The following is a 12,653-nucleotide window of genomic DNA, read 5'->3' as shown; positions in this document are numbered from 1 at the left end:
CCGGCTGTCCCTAGAAGATCATTTGACGGCCGTCTCCAGGAGAGCGTTCTACCAGGTTCGCCTGGTGCGCCAGTTGCGCCCCTTTCTGGACCGGGAGGCCCTATGCACGGTCACTCACGCCCTCGTGACGTCTCGCCTGGATTACTGCAACGCTCTCTACATGGGGCTCCCCTTGAAGGGCATCCGGAGGCTACAGTTAGTCCAGAATGCGGCTGCGCGGGTGATAGATGGAGCCCCTCGTGGCTCCCGCATAACACCCATCCTGCGCAGGCTGCACTGGCTACCTGTGGCCTTCGGTGCGCTTCAGGTTTTGGTGACCACCTTTAAAGCGCTCCATGGCATAGGGCCGGGTTATCTACGGGACCGCCTACTGCGACCAGATACCTCTCACCGACCCGTGCGCTCTCACAGGGAGGGACTCCTCAGGGTGCCGTCAGCTAGGCAGTGTCGTCTGGCGACGCCCAGGGGAAGGGCCTTCTCTGTGGGGGCTCCCGCCCTCTGGAACGAGCTCCCCCCAGGACTCCGTCAACTGCCGGACCTTCGTACCTTCCGTCGCGAGCTCAAGACACATTTATTCATCTGTGCAGGACTGGCTTAGATTTTAAATTTTATAGGGGTTTTAAATTGATTTTAATATTTATATTTCTATTTTTAATGATAGGGCATTGGAATAAGTTTTTTAAAGATTATTTTAATTTTGTGTATCGATGTTTTATATGCCTGTGAACCGCCCTGAGTCCTTTGGGAGATAGGGCGGTATATAAATTTAAATAATAAATAATAAATAAATAAATAAATAAATACATTTCTCTCCCACTCTTTTATACACACACAGCCTGAGTTCTTAAATATTCAAATTCTCTCCCATCTGCAGAGACATAATTGCATCATTTGCTGTATATTCCCACCATTTCAAGAACATTTTCCCCAGATACTATTTTGTTCCATGTACTGAACGAATCAAGTAAACTGGTTATTTTCAGCTAAGATGAATGTGGCATATAAGTGATCTTTCTCTCTCTGTATGTGTATAGTCCTATATACAGCTGAGTATCTTTTGAATATTGAGTTAGCTACTATTTAATTTATCACACAAAATAAAAAATAATGAAAAACCTTAATATTAGAGGGCACAAAATATCGAACAGCAGCAAGCAAGCGAGATAAATACAACCTGCTGAGTTTTTGTCAAAAACAGATCATGCCAGACTAATCTTATCGCATTCTTTGACAAAATGACAAAATTAGTAGACCAGAGGAATGCTGTTGATATAATTTACTTGGACTTCAGTAAAGCATTTGATAAAGTAGACCATAACCTACTACTAGATAAAGTAGAAAAATGTGGGTTAGACAGCACCACCACCAGATGGATCCGTAACTGGCTGACCAACCGCACTCAATGTGTAGTCCTCAACGGAACTACATCCACATGGAGGGAAGTATGCAGTGGAGTACCCCAAGGCTCTGTTTTAGGCCCAGTACTCTTCAACATCTTCATCAATGACTTGGACGAGGGGATAGATGGGGAACTCATCAAATTTGCAGATGACACCAAGCTGGCAGGAATAGCCAACACTCCAGAAGATAGGCTCAAGTTACAGAAAGATCTTGACAGACTTGAACATTGGGCGCTATCTAACAAAATGAAATTCAACAGTGAAAAAGTAAGGTTCTACATTTAGGCCAAAAACAAAATGCACCAGTACCGTATATGTGGTACCTTGCTCAATAGTAGTACCTGTGAGAGGGATCTTGGAGTCCTAGTGGATAACCATCTAGATATGAGCCAGCAGTGTGCAGCAGCTGTTAAAAAGCCAACACAGTTCTGGGCTGCATAAACAGAGGATAGAATCAAGATCACGTGAAGTGCTAGTACCACTTTATAATGCCTTGGTAAGGCCACACTTGGAATATTGCATCCAGTTTTGGTCGCCACGATGTAAAAAGATGTTGAGACTCTAGAAAGAGTGCAGAGAAGAGCAACAAAGATGTTTAGGGCAGTGGAGGATAAAACAATTGAAGAACGGTTGCAGGAACTGGGTATGTCAAGTTTAACAAAAAGAAGGACTAGAGGAGACATGATAGCTGTGTTCCAATATCTCAGGGGCTGCCACAAAGAAGAGGGAGTCGGGCTGTTCTCCAAAGCACCTGAGGGTAGAACAAGAAGCAATGGGTGGAAACTGATCAAAGAAAGAAGCAACTTAGAACTAAGGAGAAATTTCCTGACAGTTAGAACAATTAATAAGTGGAACGACTTGCCTTCAGAAGTTGTGAATGCTCCAACATTGGAAATTTTTAAGAAAATGTTGGATAACCATCTGACTGAGATGGTGTAGGGTTTCCTGCCTGGGCAGGGGGTTGGACTAGAAGGCCTCCAAGGTCCCTTCCAACTCTGATGTTATGTTATGTTATGTTATGTTTTGGAAAATGAACATTTAGACTTTATGGATGTTCTTGACCACATAACTCTTGCACCATCAACTTTAGGAAATTAAATCTCTGCTGAGAATTCCATGTAAATTGGAAAATTTTGAAATATTGCTGTCCTGTAGAATGGTGTTCTTGAATAAACTTAATGTAGGCATTGCTTTAGCAGAGAATGGAAAATCTCTTTGTATCCCTATGTCATTCTCACAGAATCAAGGAAAAGATTTTTCCATTTCTTGTCAAGTAAACAAGTCAATGCCTTGACCCACTTCCCTCTTAATGTAACTGGATTTACTGAACCTATCATCATGAAAAAAAAAATACCCAGGCCATTAATATAGCAAAGATAGCGAGGCCCAGCATCTGCACTTGCAGATATAATTAATTTGCCATAACTCAGATTTAGTATAAGTGGTATCAACCTTCATTTGGTTTGTGTGAGTTACACTGAGTGAAATGGGGTATTCTTGTCTGAGTATGAATACATTACATGGACTCAGAAAGAGTAAACCTGACTTGTTTACTATGCTAAATAAAACTCAGCTTTGTTTATGAATTCTTAGTTAATTCATTAATTAAATGATTATATTATCATCCAACATTTTTCAAAGCAGGTTTAAGGTATGTAAGAAATAGAAATGAAAATATAAATGCAATTTAAAAAGAAACACCCAGCTAATAATGAAGGAAGGAGTCTTTGGTGTTGTATAGGATCTTGTGTCCATTTCCCCAAAGAACAGTGACAGTAGAAGCACATTGCCAAAACCAGAAGTATTTTCATGAAGAATATCTTTCTGATTTTGATTAGTCTACAGATAAAATAATTTGTAAATCTTAAAGGACACAAAGATGGAAAATAAACAAAATGGCATATTTTGCTGGAGTTAAAGGTAATTCTGGTTAAAGTTGTGTAACATCAAAAGACTTCAGATTCATTTGATAACCCAAGTTTCAACATTTACATGAAGTTGCTAGAGTAGACATCCATGAGCACTAGAATATCATCAGTATGCTGATGGCACTCAGTTATATATAGTATCTCCACCCTGAGCTGAACAGGACATATAGAGAAAGTCTTTGGAGATTCTCAGCAATCCAAGCCATGGTTGTCCCAAAGGTGCTTTTTTCAAGAGGCAACTGGGCTTTCTGGTTTTTCTTTGAAGATGTTTTGCTCCTCATCGAAGAAGTGAAACGTCTTCAAAGAAAAACCAGAAAGTCCAGTTGCCTCTTGAAAAAGCACCTTTGGGACAGAGGAAGTCTGATTAGTAGGATATGAATGCAGAAAAACAAACTCATGTTAATCTCTGCAGGCAGAGTTGCAGCTGATTCTAAAGCCAGCTGACTCCCACACAGGTCCAGCTTTGATTCTGAATGGAGTTGTACTTCCCATGGCAGAGCAAATGTGCAATTTAGGTGTGCTATTAGACTTATGATTCATGTGGAAGAACAGGGGGCAGCCATGGCTCACCCAGCTTCAGTTGGTGCATTAATTGCAGCCTTTCCAGAAGCAGGAAGTATTAGCAAAGGTCTCTATTCCTTTGTCATCTCACAGCTGGATTTCAGTAACTTACTTTCGATTGAGTTGTTATTGACGATCATTTGGAAATATTAACCTGTGGAATGTATTATAGTAAACTTCTGTTGCAGGAGCTGAATTGGTTACTGTCATGGATTTGAAAGAAAAAAAAACGCAACCCACCAATAACTAGATAGACTAGACTCAAAGCACTGAAAACCTGGCACTTGGTTGAGTTTTATAGCTTCTTAAAATTAAAAGATAGGGGTAGATGTATTTTACAAAAGAAAAGCTTAGAAATAAAAAGAAAAGAATTTGTAAATTATAAACGCCTACGGTTATTGTAGAAATTAATAACACTTTTTTATTTTAACTATTTTCTATAAGCTCTTTTTTATTTTCTGCTTTCCATTTCTGTTCTGTCAAAGTCTTTTTCTTTTCTTTTTGTTTGTTTCTGGCTGGTTTTCTTGATTCTTCTCTTCTTCTGAATCTTTTGCTCCATCTGAGGGAAACAGATTGAGAAACTTTTATTTCAGACCAGTCTGAATGAAATAAATGATTCTCTCTCCAGGTTTTTCAGCTGCTGTATTCTTTCCTGTTGCTTTTCCTCTACGGGACATTTTCCTTCTTTATTTAACTATTTTGCTTTGGCTCTTTATGTTTACTTCTTCCTATTGTGATCTCTACTGGCAGTTCTTCGGGGCAGCCATCTTGTCTCCCCTCCTTCTTGCTTTCTGCCAAACACTGTGGTTTGATTGACAGTTGTGGTTTGATTGGCAGATGGGTCAACCTGGCGATTTGGGAGGGCCAAGAAAGGAGAAGGAAGGAAGGAAGGAAGGAAGGAAGGAGCACAAGTACTTTTAATCTACTCAGGCAGTCTGTCCTTCCAAACCTGCCAGTTTGCATCTATGTGCAATTCAAGTGCTGTTATTATCCAGCCAGCCCTAAATAGCTCGAGACTTGATTATATGCAGGTTTAGGTGGAATCTGTTTCACAAACACCTACTAGCAGAGATGGCATGCTAAGAATTCTCAATTACTTAGAAATATGACACAAGATGGACAGAAAGTGAACACTAAAATAGTTGAAAACCTTGAGTTTTCTGTAGATTTTTCAGAGATTGTAGGGGGGATGTTTTAATTATGATATTATTTTCTAAATAATAAGGGTAAGTGCTCTATTTGAATATTTCTCAATTCGTTGACTATATGGTACTTTAGTGTGTGGGGTTTTTTTTTGTTTCTTCTGTTAATTTGGAATTATATAATTGGACTGTATAAGCTGCTCAGAGCTATGAGACTGAAGCAGTGTGCAAGCCTCAGAAAAAATAAATAAAATAAAATAGGTCTGCCAGAAGGATATTCCAAGGGCGCACCGTTTTAATTTAAATTCATTTTCAAAAGCATGTAGTCTATTGTAACTGGCAGTGATTAGGGAAAACAGTGGCAGGCCTAATATAAACGAGACAACCATAGGATGCACACTAACATTGGCAGCCTATTTGTAGTCCTACCATCATACCATCCAAGGACAGTGGTCAAAGGTGGTAATTTGTCAAGTTGAATGCCCATCCAAGCCTTAATAAATGTAAGCTCAACACAATCCCTATAACTCTGAAAAACTATGAATACACATATAAATGGAGGTGGAGGAACTTTTTGAAGAAATAAAACGCGGCGTGAACCATTTTATGCTTAATTATATCTAATACAGAGATCTAAACAGAATAAATTATGTTTTAGATTCTTAAAATAATTCCTCTACCAGAAATTCACAGGGTGAGTCTTAATGATTCAGTCTCCAAACAGAAAACAGATTAAATAATTGAAGCTTTGAAATTAAATAAGGCCCTTGGAGTTGACTTAATGCTATTATTGCAGCTGATTATTTTTTTAAAATGGAAATGATTGTCTTCTGTTCTCTGTTTAATCCAATATTGCAATCACATCTCTGATTCTTGGCATCAAGTCTTTCAGTCATGGTGCCAAAGCCTCACAGAGATGACTACTAATTGAATAATAGTGACCAAATGCAGTTTTGAATCAAGATCACAATGTTTTACAGCTTGTTAAATTCAACACAAATTATATTAATTTTGATCAAGATGCATTTACAAAATAGCAGTTCCAAGTTAGAGGACCTTTAAACCAATGATCCGAAATCCACCCAAAACCTATTAGTTATTTTAATTAGAAATATTTTGTATCTACTTCTACCAACCCCAACAGTTATATCTATTTAAATTGAGTCCTCCAAAATGTTTACATTGCTTTATGAGTTTCCCAAAAAATCATTTTAATATATTTTATGAAATTTTAATTAAAATACCTGTTTGGAAATATTCAAGTTCCCTTTCCTGCAATCCAGGAGAGAATACTGTATATATTTATTTATTTGTATAGCTGCCCATCATAAGCCCAATTCTGAATGGCTTATATATCTATGTTTTATATGCTATAATTCCAGGCAAGGTCACAGACTAAAAGGTGCCCTCCAAAATCCAATACAATCTCTCTGCCTCTGCCCTCAAACTCCAGCGTGCTGAATTGAAAAGGGTAGAAATGGAAAATGCCTAGCAGGCAGTACAGAAGGTCATGCCAACAATATCAAAATGTACTGGTTGGTTTCTTTTGTTTCCAGTTATGTCCTAAGTTGGGCATGTAGATAATTGGCTATATCACGAGAGCTGTATAGCTCTAGAATGTCTAATGAATGTTTATGCACAGTTTTGAGTGTGCGCATTTGTTCAATAATTCTGGAACAGAGCTCCTTCATGAGAATACTGACCCAAAGGTTATTGGGAGAATGCATGGGCCAGGAAGCATTCGTGCTCTGGAACAGAGAAATCATATTAGAGTGACCCAATCTCAGTAGTAGAAATACATAGTTATTTTGAAGCTCTGGTCTCCTGCTAATTAATTGGAGGAGGAATGTAATGGAAGAGCCAGTTCCAAATCTGAGAAGTATCTTGTTAAGCTTCCCTCTTGCATATTTCCTCCACCCTTGATGGCCACTGCCAATATTGCTTAATAAAGTAACCAATTCTGGATAAATACTGGGTTAGCAGGATCAGATTTCCCACACTTTTGATACAAATCATTGCAGAGCTGCTTTCACCATGTGGCCTCTAGATGTGTTGAGTCTACACTTCGTAGAACTCCTAACCAAGTAGCTAAGGAACTCCTGTTTAGGAAGAAATGGAAAATTAAAATATTGGTTCCAAGCCACAGGATGTTTTAAAAATGAGTCAGAATAGATATCAGTATTTGATCTTATGGATGGTATTAGTCACCTGAATTCATGCAGAGAAACCTCTTATATCTAGAGCTACATTATAGATACCACTCTAGCCTGCAAAAAATTAGAGCCATTTTGTTGTATTGGTTAAGATAATAAACAAGGAACTGGGAGTCTATAATTTCTAATCTTCCATAGGCATGGAAGCTAGCTGGCTTGAGCCAGTCAATTTCTCTCAGTCCAAGCCATCTCATACTGTTGTGAGAAAAATAGGAAGAAGGAACACTATGTGCTATGTATTATAGCTAAGCCATATCAAACAACATGGCCGGGGGGGGGGGGAACCAAGGACATGGAATTCTAACAAAAATTCAGCCCCATGATTTTTCACCATTTTGCCCGAATTCAATCTTCAGAAACTCTTGTGGCAAGGTTCCCACAAAACTAAATCTCTGCCAATCAAAATGGACAACATTGGGCTAGGTATAATACTATTAGGCAATATGTGAGGAAAGTAGCATAGCTATTCCACCTCAAAGAAAATGTGGTGTTTTGCCTTAAAGGTTCAGTTCAAAATTCAGGAAATTTTTGTTTAGCAACTGCCTTGTTTTACAATGGTGATAAAGAAGAAGCTTTATGACCAATTCTTGCATTTACAACCTTCATGGGTACATACAGCAAACTTAAGCTTGTAAGCACAGTCATGATTTCACTTAGTGATCACTTCATTTAATTATCACTTGCTGGTCCCAGTTGGGGTCAATAAATGGGATTACCTAGACCTGTTTGTATTTCTTCATAAACCTGTGTTGCAAGAAAAAGCATTGCCAGTCTGAATTTGGAATACATTTTATATGACTGTATGAAGTGGCTATATGGTGAAAATGTCACTGAGCATATTTCCCCACCATACCATACCATCTTCAGCAAACTGCAACTGTGCCAAAAGGACAGCACACATTGTCTGATATCATTGTACAAATGATACCATGGCACGCTTACCCCCTGATAGCTGAAACAATTATGCAAACCTCTGCATTTGTATGAAGATATCATTTGCTCCTTCTTGTTCCCCCCTGGCCCAAAAATTGTGTTCCTGCCCATCTGGAAGTGGAAGTCAGGAATGGACTCCATATGAAATTATGTGTAACTTCATGCATTTCCTTTGCCCTTCTGGCCTTGATATCCAAATATTATCTGCAACGAGGATCTCAGTAGATTCATGTATTTCTGCTAAGGAAACAGTCACTGGATGGACGACAGATGGGATGACGATGGGAAGGCATACAGAACTTACCAAATATTTCATCTGCATCTTGGAGCTTGGAGGAAGACATGATGAAGTCAATCTGTAAAGGGATCACAACACACACAGAGAGAAAGAAGGAGTAAATGAAAACCATAATTGAGTCTTTCAATGCATTCCAGAATATGGAGAAAGAGAGCGAAAAGTGGGCAGTTCTGCCCCAATTCAGGAAACTCTGCTTTGTTTAAAGATATATCTCTATTAACACATTCTTGAAATATTGACAGAATGAGCAATTGGAGACTTATCAGCAATTCTGCTTATCTGTCATAATAGACCAATGCATGTAATACCATGCTAATGATGACTTCTCCTACATCTGTGAATGAAATGTATTTCTTAACGATGAAAAATAAATAAAATACAATTATAAAACAATTTGTTGTCAAAATGTTCGTTTTTTAAAAAAAAAAACTACCCGGAGGCTGCAGCTAGTCCAGAATGCAGCTGTGCGGGTAATAGTGGGAGCAACTCGTTGCTCCCATGTAACACCAATCCTGCGCGGCTTGCACTGGCTTCCTGTGGTCTTTCGGGTGCGCTTTAAGATTTTGGTCACCACCTTCAAAGCGCTCCATGGCTTAGGACCCGGGTACTTACGGGACCGCCTGCTGTTACCGCATGCCTCCCACCGACCCGTACGCTCTCACAGAGGGGGTCTTCTCAGGGTGCCGTCTGCCAAACAATGTCGGCTGGCGGCCTCCAGGGGAAGGGCCTTCTCTGTGGGAGCTCCTACGCTGTGGAACGAACTTCCTCCTGGACTACGTCAAGTGCCTGATCTTCGGACCTTTCGCCGTGAGCTGAAAACACACTTATTTATTCAAGCGGGACTGGCATAATATTTTTAATATTTTTTAATATTTTAAATTTTAACTGGGGTTTTATTATTATATGGTTTATAATTTTAAATTTTAAACTTTTAAATGTTGGCCATTTTTTCTAATATGCTCGGTTTTAAATTGTCATTTTAATTGTACATTTTTGTGTTTTTTATCTGAGTCCTTTGGGAGAAGGGCGCCCTGAGTCCTTTGGGAGAAGGGCGGTATAAAAATTTAATAAATAAATAAATAAATAAATAAATAAAAAGTTTGCTAAGCACCATAAGCGGCGTGCATAAGCGCACAAATGTGCCTACCGTTCCTGTCCTATTGTTTTTCTTTTCTTCTTCCTATATATGTTTACATGGTTATATACTATATAATCTTTTTGTATGATGTTGTGACAAAATAAATAAATAAAATAAATAAATAGCATAAAGATGGTATTAGATGCATTTCACTTGTTTGTGGCTCCAATGGACAGACTGACAATAGAGTTGTCGAAGTCTGGAATGCCCTACCTGATCCAGTTGTCTCAGCTACAAATTTTCACAGTTTCAGTCACAAATTGACTTCCGTGGACCTTACTTCATACTTAAGTGGACAGTAGAGGGGGCGTGCATAAGTGCACTAATGTGCCTATGATCCCTGTCATTATATTTTTATTCTCCTATTCTTGTTTTTGTTTGACAAATTCCAATAAATAAATAAAATAAATCCTACAAAGGGGTTTATACGTGAGGATAAAGGCACCATTTCTAGCCAGAAATTATAAAACAAAATATAAGGCTGCATTTGACCTTGAGGCTGTAAACACTCCATCTCTGGGATGAATGGTGGCCTTACATGTCCCCGAAAAGAGGATACCGAAGGACATAAATGTAACAAATAATCAATAGTTTGCCCAATAGGAAGCTTCAGCCTAGAGGCTGATTATTGATAGGCACTTGCAACGGGCTGTTCTCTATTTTTAGGGTATTTTTTTATTTAAACTATTAAACAAAAGAAAGCTTCAAATACAGTAAGAGTGGGTAGCCTATAGTTTAAATCAGGGGTCTCCAATCTTGGCAACTTTAAGCCTGGAGGACTTCAACTCCCAGAATTCCACAGCCAGCTTTGCTGGCTGGGGGATTCTGGGAATTGAAGTCCTCCAGGCTTAAAGATGCCAAGGTTGGAGACCCCTGGTTTAAATGATGTATGTGACCTTAAATACACTTTTTTTATGCATACCTGCTGAAATTTACCATCAATTTACCATCAAGCTATTCTCCAAAGCACCTGAGGTAGGACAAGAAGCAATAGGTGGAAACTAATCAAGGAAAGAAGCAACTTAAAATTAAGGAGAAATTTCCTGACAGAACAATTAATCAGTGGAACAAGTTTCCTCCAGAAGTTGTGAATGATCCAACACTGGAAGTTTTAAAGAAGATGTTGGATAACCATTTGTCTTAAGTGGTGTAGGGTTTCCTGCCTAGGCAGCGGGTTGGACTAGAAGACCTCCAAGGTCCCCTCCAACTCTGTTATCCTATTTCTAATTTCCAACTGCCCAAGTGGTACCTGTCTAGTAGTATGATTTTCTACTGAATTTTCTTGTATGTAAATACTTAGGAATTCTTTATGTTCAGTTTTAAAGGTTTAATATGTATGTACAGTGTGTGTGTGTGTGTGTCTGTGTCTGTGTGTGTGTGTGTGTGTCTGTGTCTGTGTAAGAAAGGGGGGAATGAGAGAGAGTCTCTATTATATGCTTTATTGAAGTTTGAACAGGCTAGAGTTACTTATTTTACAATATTTCTAGTCTACATTTCCATTGTAAAAAAATTCCTTATTTATAATGAAGTGGCATTACTGTACAATACTAAAAAAAAACCTTAGTGACTGAGAAAAGATTGACATTAAAAGTTTTTTTTAAGTTTCCTGAAAACTTTAGCACTGAACCAAAACTTAAAAAATAATAGGAAATAATTCCCGAGTATAGGTTTCATTGAAATCTTTGTGCAGTACCAGCGTACTGAAAACATGAAATGTAAATAACAATGAGGAACTCTTACTAAATCAGCTTAGTGATTTGCATAGGGTAAAAGCAACAGCAATGAGAGATAAAAAGTCAAAGGGAAACCAGCCAAGTGTTTGTATGTTTGTTAGAATTAAACCATACAAAAATCAAAAAGCTCTCCAGCCATTCTAATCAAATCAAATGCCTTGATTTAGACATCTAAATAAGTCATCCCTTCATTTCTCACCCATCCCCCACCTTCCCACCAAGCCCCCACCCCATATGCTGCTTCTGTGTGGACTGGGGATTGGAGGACAAAGGAAGGCAGATAGAACTGGAATGTATTAATAAAGAAGACGGAACATACCAATCTTAAAGCTGTGAAACTCTCATTGATTCCTTTCTTGTACGGGGGTGGGGGAAATTCATTCTGTACTGTACGTGCATTAAGTCCTTGCATGACACTGTGGCTTAATAGGCCTCTCCACTCCATCAAAGAACAGTTAAGATCAGCCAAGCTACCCTGCTGGCCAATTTTCCATATCTAACCCCACCCCTCTCTCTGACACAAAAGCGTTGTGCGTTTCCTTAGCCTGATGGGAAAGCTGGAGATCAAATGAATATAGAGGAGGGGGGGATCCCCCATGTCTGGGCTGCCTGTCAGCCACTGCTTAGGCCTGCCTGTTGAAGAAACAAGATGAAATCTCATGGGCAGGAAAGAATGGGCCGGAGGTGGGAAGACGATGGAAAGCAGACAAACAGAGGAAATGGGGATATTGTCATAAAGCTTTACTAGCTTTGTCAGAGCCAGGAAAGAAAAAGATTGAAATCTACCTGGTATTCCCAAGAGCATCCTTTCAAAGAGAAATCACTTTTGGATCTCAGTGATTGTCTCAAAATGGAGTAAGAGATGCTCTCTTATAAGTACTTGCTCCATTGTATACTCATATTTATGTTTACTGCAGCTGCTAGTATGTGTTCATGTGTATGAGAGAGAGAGAGAGAGAGAGAGAGAGAGAGAGAGAGAGAGAGAGAGAGAAATGGTGTAGAACATTTAGAACTGTAGAACTGTAGAACATTGTTAAGTTGTAATTCGGACAAGCGGAGATCCCAATAAAGAACTGTATATGCGCATGGGATAGTCCCCTGTTTCTGGAAATGGTCTGTTGTCATCTCCTACACAACTGGGGCTTTGTCCAAACACTCTTGCTACCAAATGTGTCCACCACCACCAAGTCCATTTCAGCATGAGTTGGAAACACGATAGCCAGGTGATGTCTCTTCCCCCCCACCCCCCCGGCCTTTTCTGATAATCTCCTGCCTTCATTGCTTTCAAAACTCCCAGGTATTTGGCA

At 39.1% G+C, this 12,653-nt stretch overlaps 1 protein-coding gene across 1 annotated transcript in view; it reads right to left on the bottom strand.

The window, feature by feature from the left end:
- The window catches only part of SAMD14 (sterile alpha motif domain containing 14), a 34,655-nt gene that overhangs the window by 19,560 nt on the left and 2,442 nt on the right, over positions 1-12,653 (bottom strand). The window contains exon 3 of the mRNA XM_058179485.1: positions 8,482-8,533. Within this exon, the coding sequence (XP_058035468.1) occupies positions 8,482-8,521 (40 nt within the window). The 5' untranslated portion in view covers positions 8,522-8,533. The remainder of the gene's footprint in view (positions 1-8,481; positions 8,534-12,653) is intronic.

Source organism: Ahaetulla prasina, chromosome 4, assembly GCF_028640845.1.
Source record: "Ahaetulla prasina isolate Xishuangbanna chromosome 4, ASM2864084v1, whole genome shotgun sequence".
Taxonomy (NCBI): domain Eukaryota; kingdom Metazoa; phylum Chordata; class Lepidosauria; order Squamata; family Colubridae; genus Ahaetulla; species Ahaetulla prasina.
Note: the sequence above shows the minus strand (reverse complement) of the source record. Positions and strands in the feature narration are given on the sequence as shown.